General features: G+C 42.6%; 1 protein-coding gene across 3 annotated transcripts in view; it reads left to right on the forward strand.

Moving 5' to 3' along the window:
• The window catches only part of invs (inversin), a 117799-nt gene that overhangs the window by 28786 nt on the left and 72263 nt on the right, over window positions 1-16750 (forward strand). For all 3 annotated transcript variants that reach the window (XM_033993188.3, XM_059012950.1, XM_033993189.3), the window contains exons 4-5: window positions 4578-4713; window positions 7256-7422. In XM_033993188.3, coding sequence (XP_033849079.3) covers window positions 4578-4713; window positions 7256-7422 — 303 coding nt within the window. The remainder of the gene's footprint in view (window positions 1-4577; window positions 4714-7255; window positions 7423-16750) is intronic.

Genomic DNA, 16750 nt, shown 5'->3' on the forward strand with positions numbered 1-16750 from the left:
ACTCTTTGTATCTGTCTGTCATGTGTGAGCACCTGCCTGTGCAGTCATCCGCGAGTGGCTCGCTGCTGGCTGTGTAGGCCTGCCCACCTTGGTGAGTCGGGCCTTGCAAACAAATAGTGTGCTCTCCTCTATACTATCTTTCCACATGTTTGCTGTCTGCTTCAACTCATCCACCACGGCTTCACCTTGTGTCCCCCTGGTACAAGCTACGCCCTGACCAGGTGTGTTGACCACGCGGTTAGTGTAGGCACATTGCGTAGCGGCCTCCCTGGTGCTTCTCTACCGCGGCGTACGCATAGCCCTTGATGCTCAGGTATCTCAGTGCACGGGTGCTTAGTGTATACGGCACACGATGCCCAGTGCCTCAGCGTCAGTGCACGGTCACAGCGTTGCACTGTACATAGTGCTCTTGGTACTCGGTGCACGCGGTGCTTGGTACCCACTGCCACAACGCTAGTGCGAGAACGCACGGTACTCTGTGCGCTCGGGACGCATGGTGTACAAGGTGCTTGGTACAACGCTAGTGCGGGAACGCACAGTGCTGCACGGTACACGGTGCGCTCGGGACGCACGGTGCACACGGTGCTTTGCCACTTCCACAGAACTAGCGCAAGTGCTCGCGGTGCTGCATGGTACACAGGGCACGCAGTCCACAGTACTCGGTACGTACGGTGGTGCCCACTGCTACAGAGCTAGTACAAGAGCGCACAGTGCTGCATGGTACACGGTGCACGTAGTGCTTACGGTACTCTGTGCGCACGGTGCTCCGTAGGCAGGTGTCTAGTACCTCAGGACGCATAGCACCCTCGAGGTGCCTCGTTGCCCTCTGCCTGTAGACAGTGCTCCACTCCGCTGTAGGCTACGCGCTGCCCCAGTCGTGTGACTGCCCGTAGTCCAGGCTAGACACCCCTGTCCAGTTACTGTGCTGTGTTTACTCTTTTTCTGTTTAACAACCTACATCGCTTTGCGATGGCAGTCTGCTTTAAAACCTTACAGCGGTCGCTGTTTTGTGTTTTCCTCTGCTATTGCAGTTTAAAAAGAAAAAGAGATGCGTGATCCTCCACCGGACCCTGGCTCTGCTGTGCTCCGCTGTGGAGTTGACTCTGCTGAACTGCCTCAGCCCACCCTCTCGGTGCGCTTAAAAATTTCAGTTCACCCGCATTGCCGTGGTGTCTGTGGTATTACCCTCACAGCTTTGCTGTTGTGTGCGTGTATGTGTGGTTTTATTTCACTGCCTTGCAGTTTAGAAATTAAAAATAATACAAGCGCGATTCCTCCATCAGGACCCAGCTCTGCTCTGTTGATTTGCTTACGCCGGCTTGTTTCAGCCCGCCTACTCAGTGGGCTGGTAAAAACAAAACAAAATCAGTTGCCCGCGTTGCCGTGGCCCCATATCTTGCCCTATGCCGGTCATCTTACAGTTTCAGCAAGAACTGCTTGATACTGGTAGGTCTCTGTGGCAAAGTGGTTCGCAGTGCTCCGGTATACAGGTGATTCAAGGTGCTCCAGACAAAGGACAAACACAAAGTTCACAGGTCAGGTTCTTTAATATCCTTGACGAGGTTTTTAAATAATAAAGCTGGCTCTACCCAGCAATGGGTATTGCCAGCGAAATATGGACTCAAATAATAAAGCTGGCTCTACCCAGCGCCAAAAACAAGGGGTTGCAGTCCCAAAATAATAATTCAAACACAAAACACGTAACACAGTCACAAACAACACGTCTCCAGACTGTGTGCTCTGGTGCAGGTGCGGTGCTCTGAGTGATGGTGCTTTTGTGCGTTCAGGTCCAGGCTGGCTTCTGGCTGCAGCTCCCGGCTTCGTATCAGCCGTCTGGCAAAGACAAACACAAGCGTTTTTATCAATGGAACGATACTTCATTCAAGGTTCCCATCCTTGTTTCCTCCCATTAACCACAACAAAGGAACCGATTACGGCGTCATGTCCCCCTAAAGTACCCTAAGCCCCGCCCCCTCCGATAGCTAATTCAATCACGTCTCCTCCAATTCATGACTGAAACTTCGCTCATCGTACTAGGGCGATGGCTCCAGGTACCGTAACGCCGCCCTCTTCCTGAATGGCCGGCTTCTGACTGCCCCCGGAATGAACTGCCCAACCATTCAGTACGAAGCCCGCAGTTCCTGTTGTACAGTGTCCTCACCGGTCGAGAGGGAGATTGTTGATTCGGATTCATTCGCTCTTCGTTACAGTCTCCTTCCACCTTGAAGGTGTATTTAGCGGATATCTCTGCTTGCCTCCAAGCGCGCATTTTTTGGCTACCCGTTTTCTTAAAGGTGCTCGGCGATTATGCCCTCCTAGGAGGACTTTTCTCCCCAAATGGAGCCTCAGTGTTGTACTGGAGGCTCTCATGAAGGCCCCGTTTGATCCCATACACTCCATAGAGTTGAAGTACCTGTCTATGAAGACAGCCTTCCTCTTGGCTATCGCCTCCGCTAAGCTGGTCAGTGAGCTGCAGGCGCTGTCTGTGCACAGCTCCTGCACGTGTATTTGGGAAGATGGCACCAACCCTACTTTCCTCCCCAAGGTGATCACAGCCTTCCACGTTAATCAGTCTGTGGAACTGGAGTCCTTCCATCCAGCTTTGTTTGCTTCATCGGAGGATGAGAGATTATATTTCCTCTGCCCAGTGCGGGCATTGAGATGCTACGTGGAGAGGACAAGAGCTCTGCGTCAATCTGACCAGCTCTTCGTCTGTCACGGGACACAGACCCTACGACAGCCCCTCTCTAAGCAGCATCTGTCACATTGGATTGTGGATACAGTCTCAACTGCATATAATTTATGGTCATAGTCGGGGGTCTCCGACCCTGTCCGAAAAGTTGGTATTATGTCATCTACAATCTAACAGATCGTCAAACATTGCAACTGTCATTATAAAATATCTCTTGTTGTCACATACCCACATCTCTCTGAATAATGTTTGAAATTCTCCCTTTCGGGTTCTTCGTTGGTTGAGCGGAGGGAACAATGATGTCGCTTTTGTATAGAGGTACAAACTCAGCACATCTACTTAAATGTAAATGTATCCAATTTCGCAAATATAGTCTGTATTTAAAGTATGTACAACAGCTGCGACCACTTTGCGCAGTAAAAAGGGCTGTGACATGCATCCCGTACAGCAAATAGTGGCGCTGCACAGCTTTTAGCTGTCTGCGTCTGGCATATCGCATTCATCTGCAACAGAAGTACTGTATGAACCAGGTTTTCTACGATTCTGAAAGAAACCGCAAGTTGTAAAGAAATCCTTTGTAAGTTGGTAAACTTCTGTTCTCTGATGCATTTCTTCTTCTGTCTTTACAGAAAACAGCTCACTTACATTTTTTTTTTTTTAGCATTTTGGCTGCCACCGATTTACGTGCTTGCTTCTATCTCATTCGCTGACCTACATAGCTGCACGTAAATTCTGCGTGCATACACAACCAATTTACAGACACTCACAGATCTGTATTTTCAGTGCATGACATACTACATTTTTTAAATGAAATAAAGGAAGCGCTTAATCAAATGTGTTTTTCCATCCATTTCTAAGATTTCACAGACTTTTTTTTTTTCAAATTCATGATTTTCACAATTTCCATGACCTCCTAAATGATGCATGTACCATGTTTAGCAAATGCTAGTAGGTTTGACTTTCATGCCTCAACTGTTTTATGTTTGTAAATGCAATAAAGTTTCAAAGCGAAGAGTTCATACAGTCTTATATTTTCGTAAGGTTTTCTATAATTTTCAGGAGAAGGGAGGGTGTTATGCAGATACGGGAGACTTGGGCTGTCTGAGCGCTCTTATAAAAATGATTAAACTACAAGTAAAAAATTCACAAAGCCCCACACATTTGATATACATTAGTGTAGTACTGTACCAGATATCCATAAGTGAAAAACGAGTTACTGTTTTCAACCAAACGTGCGGTTGAAATGTGAGATCCTGATGTTGCTGTACATTTATTTTTAATTGTTCTCAGCTCTAAACTGTTGGAGATTTCAACTTAAATATAAAATGTTATAAATAACTTGAAATCTGCAACTTTTTAGGAGCGGAGAACAATTAAAAATGCCTAATTAAGCTAATTATTAGTTCAATTAAAGGTTTAGTTAAGTAATTGAGAGCTTAGTTGGAATGCAAACCAGAAGAGGACCGGGGTTGAAAACCACTGGTATAGATAACAAGCTCAGCTGTGTCCTATGAATCTCATAGTAAAAAATGGGCTGGACTAAGCTGCTGTGCAATTATTCACATCCCTGTAGAAAATGCTAATTGATTTCCAGTGTCAGTTGTTCCAATAATAGGGTTGTGCGCTAACTTTGAGATATGATTGAATAATTACTTGTGCGTTACTGTAATGCAGCGTGTATGGCATGCCCCAGTGAATGAGAACAACATTCCCGGTAGTCTCTCCTGCTTTAAATTTTTGTGATACATTAATAAACCAATCAACTTAGGTGAGCCGTGGCACCAGAACAGTAATTACCTAGGCTTGCTAATTACCAGGCCCTAGTTCTTGTTCTGTGTGGGTGATGTTGTGGAAGCTGAGCTGTTTTTTTCCCTGCTGGTTTCAGGCTACAGCAATGGCAGTCCCTGAGAGGAACGTTCCCGCCATCATGGCCGCCCTCCCCAGCAGCTCCTCGCTGGCATCTCAGGTCCACGCAGCCGCAGTCAACGGAGACAGGACTGCCCTGAACAAGCTCATTGCAGGTGAGTTACCCACCCCCCCAGCCACTGCATCCCACTCTGACAGGCCATTCCAGACAGTGGGTCCAATTCACAGAAGTTCAAATGTGATTTGAACTGTAATCTTTTTAATAACATTGCCCTTGCCATTTTCTGGGTTTTGCAATCATTTGAGTGTTTCTGGGATGTGTTGCTATCGTTTTTATCGATTTGTGAGTGTTTTGGGCCTGTCTGGAGTATCCTAAGAGCCCATACAGAACAGACTTCCTCGTTTTATTCAAATCATATCACAGTCTGCATTTTCAACTCTGGTAGCCCCATCTACTGATTTTTAGTTTTTTTAAGGACACAGTGCTTTGGACCCTTATCTGAAACTGAAAAGTTAAAAAAAAAAAAGCATTCCTTAAGAGTCTGCTTCACAATGTTTTGGTATGGAAAGTGTGTTTGAAAATAAACATTGGAGGTATTTATAGGTTTTTTGGTGCCATGGTAACCACACATTTATTTCTAAATGTCTTTGTGATGTCATTCACTATATAGCTCATGATGTAATGATCTACTATTCCTTTCTATTGAAACCTTCAGGCATCATGGTATCTAGTCTATTTATCCATTTATTTTCTTTTATTCTATTTTTATTCTGATATTTTCTAAAACCACAAAAACAGGAAAATAATGTCAATGCTAAAAAAAACAAGAACCTATTCAGAATGAGTTGTGTTTTGGTTATAAAACTGTTTGTAATCCTCTCTGAACATGTGCCTTTGCTTCCAAATTGGGCCCTTTAAGTCAAGTAGACAAATGTTTCATCCTTATGCCATCATCTGTGTTATAAATTTAGTTTTAATTAAGTCATTAGCTATGTTCACCTCATATTCTCGAGAAGTAACACTTTATGACAAACTGAAACTTTTAATTGCACAGTAGTTATACATACAGTAATAACAAACATCTTCATGATGCTTGATGATGTCCAGATAGGGAGGGCCTAGGTCGGCAGGGCAATCCATGGTTCACTGCGCACCAGCGACCCCCCTGTGGCTGATAGGGCGCCTGCGGGTGTGCAGTGGAGCCATTCAGATCTGTGTTGTCCTCTAGCACTATATGTCTGGTGGATCCGTAGTGCGAAAAATTATGGATCGGCAGGAACACATTTCGGCGGACACATGTTTCAGCCTCCGTTTCCTGAGTTGCCAGGGGGTTGCGGCGCAGAACCGGGATAAAAATAATAATTGGGCATTCCAAATTGAGGAGAAAACCTGGAAAACCATTGGCGATGACTAAATTAAAAAAAAAAAAAAAAGAAGAAAAAAATGTCACCTGACAACCATGGATTTCCAGGTGAGATTTGTCCTGTAACAGCAAAGTGCGAAAACAACACGAGAACGCTACGCATGGCTAATTTGCATATCAGCCTCCTCCTTTCCCCTTTATTTGTATGCTGTCAGGTGAAAAGAAGGTCTTCTCTAATAAAATAAACTGAGCCAATGGAAACCCGAAATGTAGAGGTTAATTTTTCATTTGGCTCGACCACAATGTCTCCAGAAAAATTTGAACACACGTGGAAACTCCCCCACTGTTTTTCAAGTTTCACTTTGGGGAAGAAAAAATAACTGAAGAAGCTGAGAACTACAATGGTCCTGTATTAATGCCAGTCAAATGCTGCAACCTTTGTGGTAGGCTGTGCTTTTTAAAAAGAGCAAATCATTTGTTTGCTGAGTTTAGCTGGGAATATCTGTTCATTTTTATAGCTATGATAACACTGGGTCTATTTTAATGATTTAAACAACTGCAGATCAAAATTAATTTTAGCTCTGAAGACATTAAAATGTTTCTCATTTCATGTATTTATTTATTTTACAGCTGTGCAAATACAAGTAATTCCCTTTAACATGTTTTTTTGTTGGCAGGTATTAAATGTAACTGAAACAAGCCTGTTGAATGTGTTAATTTCACAAGAAAAGCTGCATTTCCCTCATCTATGCAATTGAGTACCAATCAATGACATTTTTATTGTTCATTATTATCGATTTGTACTCTTTTCACTGCAGAGATGTTGTTCCCAGTGGGAGTTTTCTATAAAAATGATCAAAAAGTGAAATCAAAATGATTTGATATCAAACATATATCAAAACAACAGACAAAGAATTACAGATAAAATATAAGTGGTTTTAGTGAAGGTTCTATAGTAAAGCCCACTGTCTGATTGTTATTGCCCAACAAGAGAAAAAAGGTAGAGATAAAGGGAGAAAGAAAGGAGAAAGTCAGAAAGCAAGAAAGGGAATGAAATGGTAGAAAGAAAGAGAGAAAGGTACAGTACAAAACCGTATGTTTGTAAGAGTTAAGTAAATAAAACGGAAAGATTTTTGGCTGGTTCACCAAATTGTTCAATCAAGAGTGTATTTGAATGGGGACTGAAAGGGTCACACATCTGTGAGTGACCTTGACCTAAATGAAATGATCACAGGGTAACGCTGTTTAGCATCCTTTGCAAACCAATCGCCTGTAAATGGAAAGTGTGTCTTGCAGAGCTGCCTCCGTTCAGCTGAGCCACTCTGTTTTGCAGGGACCCCGGCGCTTCGGGATGCAGAGGACCAGTTTGGCCGCACACCCCTCATGTACTGTGTGCTGGCTGACCGGCTGGACTGCGCTGAGTCGCTGCTCAAGGCCGGAGCCAATGTCAACAAGGCCGACCACAGCCAGAGGACCGCCCTGCACCTTGCCGCACAGAAGGTGAGCAAGACCAGAAGTTGCTGAATGGGTCAGAGGGTTTTAAAGTGCCATCAAAATGCTTCTAATAATAATAATAAAAGAAAACTTACAGTTGTTATCACCAGCCTTGTTTTTCTGGGTTGTATTGTCTATGCTGGAATGCATCATACAAAGAACAGCCCGAATGATCTCTAGAGGTGTAAAGCAACCGATTTCCTAATGGAATATCAGAAGGGTAATAATCAGCAATAATTGATGCATTGAAAACAGTTTATTATTCAAAAGCAAGCAAAAAAAAATGTAGTCTCTTGTGACAGGATGCGAGTGACGTGATGCAATAATTACAATGTCCAAACCAGATTCTCCCAAAATGTCCTGAGTACTTGCAGCTACGCGCCCCTCCTAATATGGTCACCTTCCGGTTTCCACCTACCACCGAGGTGGCAGATCTAGGAGGCAGCATACCCTCACCTTTACACAGCACCCTTTCTAGTTGGGAGGGAGATTTACAGCATTGATCCTTTCTCTCTTTATCACATATCTCACCCCTCAGAGTGATGCCGAAGGAACACTCGGCCAACTCTACATTCCCCAATGGGCCCCCCTCCCTTGAAAAACAAATCTGCGTTTTGATGCTCCTTACCCGCACGATGTTTCACAGTATAGTGGAAGGGTTGCAGCGCCAGATACCACCGAGTTATCTGAGTGTTATTGTCCTTCATCGTATGTAACCACCCTAAAGGACCATGATCAGTGATGAGAGAAAGAGCGCCCCAACAACTAATAGCGAAGAGCGTGCCTAGCCCATTTGATGGCTAAACACTCCTTCTCAATGACGGAGTAGTTAATTTCCCTAGGAGCCATTTTTTTGCTCAGGTAAATAATAGGGTGTTCTACCCCGTCAACTTGTTGGGACAGGACCGCCCCCAGACCAATGTGGGAGGCATCAGTCTGCAGGATGAACTCTTTGCTGAAATCTGGTGAAATCAGAGTGGGAGCTTGACAGAGTCGCTTTTTAATCGTATCAAATGCTTCCTGACACTGCCCTGTCCATTTAACTACTTTTGGAGCAGCCTTTCGGGTGAGATCAACCAGGGGGTTGATTATGGTGGCATACTCTGGGATAAAACGGTGATAATAGCCGGCTAACCCCAATAGTGATCTCACCTGTGACTTGGTTCTCGGGATTGCCGTCTCCACCAGCGCCTCGACTTTGGAGGCGATCGGCCTCACCCGGCCATTACCCATAATGTAGCCAAGATATTGGGTCTCTTGTTTGCCAAATGCACACTTGCCCAGCTTGGCTGTTAGCCCCGCCTCCCTTAGAGACTGTAGGACGGCTGAAAGTCTAATAATATGCTCCTTCCAGGTGGAGCTAAAAATCACCACATCATCAATGTATGCGGCGGCATACTGATGATGGGGAGCTAAGACCTGGTCCATCAGTCTCTGAAAGGTGGCGGGAGCTCCATGCAACCCGAAGGGCATAGTCCGGAAATGGAACAAGCCATCTGGGGTAGAGAAAGCAGTTTTCTCTCTCGAGCTCTGAGTGAGTGGAATCTGCCAGTATCCCTTCGTCAGATCCAAGGTCGAAATTAACTGCGCCATACCCAGTCGGTCAAGGAGCTCATCCACTAGGGGCATTGGATATGCATCGAACTTGGAGATGGCATTAACCTTTCGAAAGTCCACACAGAACCGAGTAGAGCCGTCCTTCTTGCCCACCATCACAATAGGACTGCACCACTCGCTGCGGGAAGGTTCAATGACTCCAAGCTCAAGCATATCCTCCACCTCCTTGCGAACAAGACCCCTGCGACTCTGGGATCCGGTACGGTCTCTCTCGAACCCTGACACCTGGTGGAGTAACAATAGCATGTGAGATAACATTAGTTCTGCCGGGCAAGTCAGAAAAAACATCATTAAACCTTTCCACTAACTGGTAGAGCTTGCGTTTCTGATCCGGAAGTAACTGTTCCCCCATCGGAATATGAGTTGTAGCTGGTGGATTGACAGTGGGACCAAAATCCTCTTCTAAACTGTCACCAGCTACAAATAGGGCCTCCCTCTCATTCCAGGGTTTTAGCTAATTAACGTGATAAATTTCTGTCATATTCCCGTGATCGGGTTGTCTAATTTCATAATTTACATTACCAATTCCCCGTATAACCTCATATGGCCCCTGCCACTTAGCATACAACTTAGATTCCGATGTTGGAAGTAGCAATAGTACTTTATCACCTGGCCGAAAGGTCCGAATTCGTGCTTGTTGGTTGTACTGTTGCTCCTGGCGATGCTGAGATTTTCTTGTGTCAAACGACCAACCAATTCAAAGTGGTCTCTTAACATAATTACATATTTCACTATATTTTTGGAAGTTTTTGTTTGCTCCTCCCACCCTTCTTTCACAAGATCCAGGATCCCCCGTGGTTGTCTCCCATACAGGAGCTCAAAGGGAGAGAACCCGTTCGAGCTCTGAGGCACCTCTCTCACGGCAAACTTCAGGAAGGGGAGAAGCTTAGCCCAATGTCTCTGTTCTTGGTTGACAAACCGCTTCAGCATCTGTTTTAAAGTCTGATTAAAACATTCCACCAAACCGTCCATCTGCAGATGATAAACAGAGGTTCGAATGGACTTAATTTGCAATAATTTATATAATTCTTTCAAACATTGTGACATAAAGTTTGTTCCGTGATCAGTGAGGATTTCTTTTGGAATCTCTACTCTCGCTATAATGTGTACTAGCTCTCTAGCAACTGCTGCGGCACTAGTGGATCTCAATGGTACTGCCTCTGGATATCTAGTCGCGTAGTCCACCACTACCAAAATGTGCGTATATCCAGAGTCAGACTGGCTCAATGGACCCACTATGTCCATAGCAATGCGTTCAAAGGGAACTGAAATTAGGGGCAGTGGGACCAGTGGGGCCGGGAGAACCCGCCCCGGCGCTACTTGCTGGCATTCTGGGTATTCTGCTACATACCTCACTAAAAACTCCCATCCAATAAAATCAAGCCAATATTCGTTCCCGAGTCTTATCGATACCTAAATGGCCGGAACAGGGGACATTGTGAGCCAACCGCATGATCTCACGTCGAAAAGACTGGGGAACAAGTAGTTGTGTTACAATCTGACTTGTGCTCGTGGCTTGGGATACTCTATATAGTAAATGCCCGACAATAATGTGGTGGGGGTATGTAAGAGGCCGGTTATCCTCTATATCCTTCCCCTCGATAGACCGAACCTGCCCCCAGATGTGTACCAGCGAAGGATCGTTCTTTTATTCCAATGCTAGGTCCACATCTCGGTCCCAGAATTTCGGGATATCGAACAGAGCTAAAGTAGCTTCAGCACTGGGGGTCTCAGTAACCTGCCCCCGCAGGTCACGCTGAGTCCCAATCCCCTTTCCCTTACATTTGACCGATTTCTGAAGTTTCCCCTACCAAACCCCAGCCTTGTTTCATTAATGTTCCTTCCCATTTTTCAACCCTCCGCTCTCTTTTTGTTTTTTTCGGGCGAAATCGAGAATGGAACAGATCAGTGTGCAGCGGAAAAATATTCCCAATAGCTTCCCCTGCTGCTCCCACGGTCTTACCGGAGACTGGCGTTAGCGTTTTATTAATCATGCTGTCAAAATGCGGCCAGTCTCGACCTAAAATAACTGGATATGCCACAGCCACGATTACGCGGCGGGTATGACATCCAGCTGTCAAATCTAATTTGGTGAGGGGGTAGTCCTTGTTATCCCCATGGATACAGGAAATGACCACAACCCCCCCGTGACCACCAAGGTACCCCCTTCAATAGAGCTTTCAAAATCAAAGTTTGCCCACATCCTGAGTCCACTAATGCGTGGGTGCTCACATTACCAACCCGTACATTAACAATACAAGGCCCCTCCCAATCATTACCCCTGGACTTACCTGGTGCTATTAGAACATAATGCAAGGCCACGCCACATTCCATGGCCGCCGGGCAGTTCCTGGCGAGGTGGCCGACCTCCTGGCACCGGTAACAAGTGGGCCGAAAGGGTGCCCACGGAGCTTGCGTGTCCCGTTGCCGGGTCGACAATGGGATGCCCCGCAGCTGACTGCAATGGAATCGTCCTGAGTACTTGCAGCTACGCGCCCCTCCTAATATGGTCACCTTCCAGTTTCCACCTACCACCGAGGTGGCAGATCTAGGAGGCAGCATACCCTCACCTTTACACAGCATCCTTTCTAGTTGGGAGGGAGATTTACAGCATTGATCCTTTCTCTCTTTATCACACTCTTCACAAAAGCCCACCTCAAATACTACTGAAAACATGGTAATATAATATGTGCATTAAGAAAACTTCATTAAAAAGACAGAAGCAGAAAATGTAGACATTTCACCTTCAAAAACAACTGTGCTCGTAATATAATATTTAGGTGGGGAGTGAGGCTCCAAATAAGGCACCAGGAAGATTAATTGAACAATGTTTTGAAGTTTGAAAAAAGAAAAAAGAAAAAAAAAAAAGCAAAGGCGACCCTCTGCCCTGCCCATTTGGAACAGATTCAGGGTTCAGATGGAGACTGGAAGTCCAGTCCTCATTGATGTGGTCCGGTGACTCGGCAGCATCTCCTGAGTTTATGGAGAGCTGGGGGCCCCCTGCCGCGTCCTTCTGATTGTGGCTCTGCCGAAACAAGGCATTGGGAACTCGGCTTTCCTGCCTCGTGGCAGTTTTGGTTCAGTTCCTTTTGAACACACTCCAGACCTTGATAATCTGAAATGGAACGGATTGTGGTTTGCCTGCCATTGCTTTGATCCCAGGACACAGTTATATACGTTTCTAATTATGACCATATACTGTACAAAAATGTGTACATCTACCTAAAGTACAACCAAAATGCTCATTACTGCAATTCCCAGGAGATATGACCGCACATTTACAGATGTTGAACCTTGCATTTGTAAACTGGATTTTTTTCATGTTGGCCTGCCTGTGTATGGTACTAATGTTAATACCATGATCGTCATTTCACCCCTGGTTAATATAGTTAATGTAGAGTTATTGGGCAGCAGTATTTTGACTTGCCTTGATTATTATAATATACCCCATATGATTTTAAATACAATGTTGTAATTTAGAATACAGTTTGTGCAGGGCGCTAATTGGTAAGCGCTGGCCTATCCATAAAAAGTGAAAGTCAGACAGGGCTATCAAATCTAATGACTGCAATGAACTCCACATTTTATATTTGATATATTTTGCAAGTGATGTGTAGGGAATTGGTTGACCGTACCTTTTAATTGCGTCCAGTTATAATATGGGAAATAACATGCTGCATGCTCAGTGTTAGTTAGTGGTCCTGATGTTACACAGCCAGATCTTATGTTTTTTACTGTACAGGTCACTATTTATTGTTTCAGTGAGTTGGTTCTGTCATTTTGATATTAAATACACCACAGTAAACACAGTATCATATATTTCAGATATTTCCAAACCATTCTCTTTCATTATCACAATCTCAAATGAATGTGAAAGTATTTCTACTGCAATCCAGTAAGCTGCAGTACATTTAATTTTGAATTTGCTGAATTATTATTTTTTCTCAGGAGTACACTTCCTAATTTACAGTACATTAGTATTTCTATGCGTTCTGCTGTCACCGTTCTTAAAATGGTCAGTTTGAGGAACTTTGTTTTCCCTGCAGTAGCTGACCCTGCTTTAGTACAAAACCCATGCTACATTTACTGTTTAGTATGCTAACGTCTTAAATTACCAAGCCTGCATCTTTGGTGAAGTCAAAAGATATTATCAGCTGGTCATGTACCTAGAACAATTAAGTCATCCTCAGACTCCTGAAGGTAATGTAACTGAATATATCTGGGATAGATCTATGCGGCTGCTAAAGAAGATGCAACAAACAATGAAAATCTGTTTGTGTTAACTTAAACTAATAATTCATCGGGTACCCTGCCGCTGAGAAAGGTTTTAGGAAAAAAGGTCCTACATAATTAGAGGACAAAAAACAAATAACTTTATTTGTCAGAGTTACTTGTAGTTTTTTTTTTCTGGACAGTGCCAGTTCTGAATGGAGCAGTATTACTGAATTGCCTGTGTTTCAGTTTGTTGTTATTGAAAGATGATGAGCTCCAGTTGAGCTGACAGGCTGTGATTTGCTGATTCAGTAGTTGCAGGTACAGGACCGGTTGTTTTCATTAGTGCAAAGTATTCATTGGCTGGTTTAGGTGGATAATAAAATACATTTGGACCAATTGTGTCTTTCTTCAGGATTTACCGTCGAATAGATGTGAATTGAACTTTCAATACAGCCAGTCAAAATAAAAAAGCCAGCGTTTGTGCGGATTGGTTTTAAGTTCGATTCATAGTTGGTATGGTGAAGCCCACTATAGCAGGAAATTGATGGTACTCAATCATTTTCTAATACAGTATAAATCAGCCTCTGTCTTCCACTTTATTTCTCAATCTGCATGTATTATAGCCTTGCTTTATTGGCATCATGCTGATTGGAACCTGTTCCCTGTTAAGTAACTTCCTTCCCGTTTCTAAACGGGAACCATACTCCTGGGAGTTTGTATTTCATCTGATTGACGAGACGAACATTATGCCGGCTCCTTGCACTCTGTCTCTTTCACAGTAGAACTAATCCTTTATCAGAATTCCTCAAGCTACTGTTCATTTGAATACAAAGTTGATGTCTTTATTTTTTACAGTATCTGCAAGCGGGATTTTATGGTATTGTCTAGCAAGATGTATGGCTTATGTAATGAATTCCTGGCAGTTTTTTTTGTTCTACTGCAGTACAATAAAAATATTTCTGAGTACAAAATCTCACATACACCTGTAAACCTTAAGAGTTGCTGCTGTCGATTTGTATTTTATTGCAGTGCTTTCTTTTATTTTTTTTTAAATCTGCATTTTTCAGTAATAGTCGCAATCTGTGCCTAGTAAAAAGTGACTGTATGGGAAGTAGTTACATATGCCTGCAACAGTCCCCTATCACATTTGTAATCTTGTTACAACATCACAGGGTTAGGCCTGTAAGTTTGTTTATTTATAATACATGCTTACGAAAGAAGACATACCTTATGAAAAAAAGTTGCTGTTCCTACCACGAGCATTGATTTAAACAGAAAGGACCCATTTGGTGCGGGCAGGAAATCTGGATTTTTCTACTGGATACTGCAGGAGCTCGGTTCGTAAGTGCTTCCTTATCCAGAGCGTGCAGAATTGCTGAAATTATGGAGGATTGGGCGCAGACCTGTCGACTCCATTCCAGGAAGGTAAAGGCTTCACTACACCATGACTGGACACAGGGCCCTATTCGATTGATCGTTAAGACTGCGTTATTAACACTGAGTTAACACCACCCTCTTTACAACATATTCAGTTGTTATTAATGCTAATATGATGGTTTTTAGTGATTTTGTTATATTACCCTGATGCAAATGAATGCATGGCCAATTACTGTTTTTTGTTGTTTACTTGTATAATGTAGTAATCAGTTTGATATTTATGCTTTAACAGTATTCAAATAATAAAAACTTAAAACAATTGAATGCGGTCCGCAGTAATCTTTAGAGAATGATCCCACCAGAACAATGAAATGGCTACAAAGTGTGACTCCTGTGCTTAATCCATTTATCACATTGATCTTTATTTTGTATTGTTATATATTGTGTATATTATATAAATATATTTTAACGTTTATTGTTTGGGATGTGCAAATAATTAATTTGATGGTGGGGCCTACCAGAGTGACTTGAATAAATGTTAACGTTTAGCAGCTTGCCTGTGTAATAATATAATATGATACTATTACCTGCAAGATGCTGGCTTTGAACACACAAATAATCAGCTTTTGTTTTAGACTTGCATGTAAAATGTTCTTCAGAGGAATCATAAACACAATCGCTATATTTAGCACTTTATATTTTATGAAAGAGTTTTTTTTAATGAAGATATTTACTAACCTCTTTTTATGACACAAGTTTTACTATCTGACACAGTGAAGCACGAAAGCAAGCACTCTGGTTAGTCATTTCTGCTCTAAGAACAGAACCAAACACAATTTTGAAAATGTATTTTTTTAACAGTGTTACACTAACTTTAATAATAATATTGCAGCCTCTTTATTTAATATATGGATAAAGTTTTTGAGACATAAAAGTTTATTTTAATTTTAAATGCCAATGCTACTTTTTTAAATTAGAATAGTGCTGACAGTAGTTTATTAATAAATGTGGAGTGCAAGTTAATGTTTATTTTTTGTAAATTCAAATATAATTAAGTTCCTTAATAATAACATTGTTATTAATGTGAGTCTATACACTATAGATGATATATCATAGTTATCAAGGCATGAAAGTTTATTATAATTTTAAATGATTTCAAATTTCCAGGAGAAATTTCTAGGCAAATGCTACTTTTTTAATTAGGCTTGTTCTGAAAGCAATTTTATTAATAAATGTGGAGTGCAAGTTAATGTTTACTTTGCATGAATTAAAATATAATTAAGTTCCTTAATAATATTGGGGCAATTTCCATGGAAAAAGAAAAATAAGTCTGACCTTTTTCTCACTCTATTTTGGTAGTACTTTCGGGCATAAATACTTGTTTTTCCTAGATTCAAATTAAAACTTCACCTGTTACACTTTCAGTGAGGTTAAAATACTCACAAGTTGATTGCGTTTGTTCAGCAATTGATACCCATGCGTTCTCCTTTTTCATCTGATCTTATAATCAGCTCTATCGATTGCATATACGCAGGGATAAACACTGAGCAGCTTCTCGACAAACAACCGGTCATCCATTTTGGCGTTGTAATAACCATAGCGACGAGGTCAAAGTTCAGTTGATTTGAACTGTCAGCGAGTGCAGTTTGAGCAGGGAGACTGCCGGTAGAAAGTATAAACTGCACGGCGACACGACAGCGATGATCGCAGGTCGCCTTGCTCTTCAACGACAGTGATATTCAGACAGGGATTAACAGCTGATTGATCGATCTGTCAAGCTTTTTTACTACAGTAAAGTGCTGCCTTTTTTATTGAAATCTATGAATGGCAAGGTAACGAGGTGAAAACATCTGATTTGTGGATTAGTAAGAGCGAATCCTACAGTAATAAGCAGTGCATTTGTTATTAAAATCTATGTGAATGGTACATAACAAGATCCAAACAGCTGAGTTTGCCCTAAATATACAGCGTGCTTAACACAATGCCTTTGTTATTGAAATCAATGGAAATGGCAAACACTATTTGTCCGATATAAACGGCTGCCTGGAAGCACATACTGTTACTTTTTCCTCTAGATCAATCCTCAGAGAATGCAAAGTTGAAGAAAGAGCCAGTTTGGATAGAA

The sequence above is a fragment of the Acipenser ruthenus genome, chromosome 3, assembly GCF_902713425.1.
Source record: "Acipenser ruthenus chromosome 3, fAciRut3.2 maternal haplotype, whole genome shotgun sequence".
Classification (NCBI taxonomy): Eukaryota; Metazoa; Chordata; class Actinopteri; order Acipenseriformes; family Acipenseridae; genus Acipenser; species Acipenser ruthenus.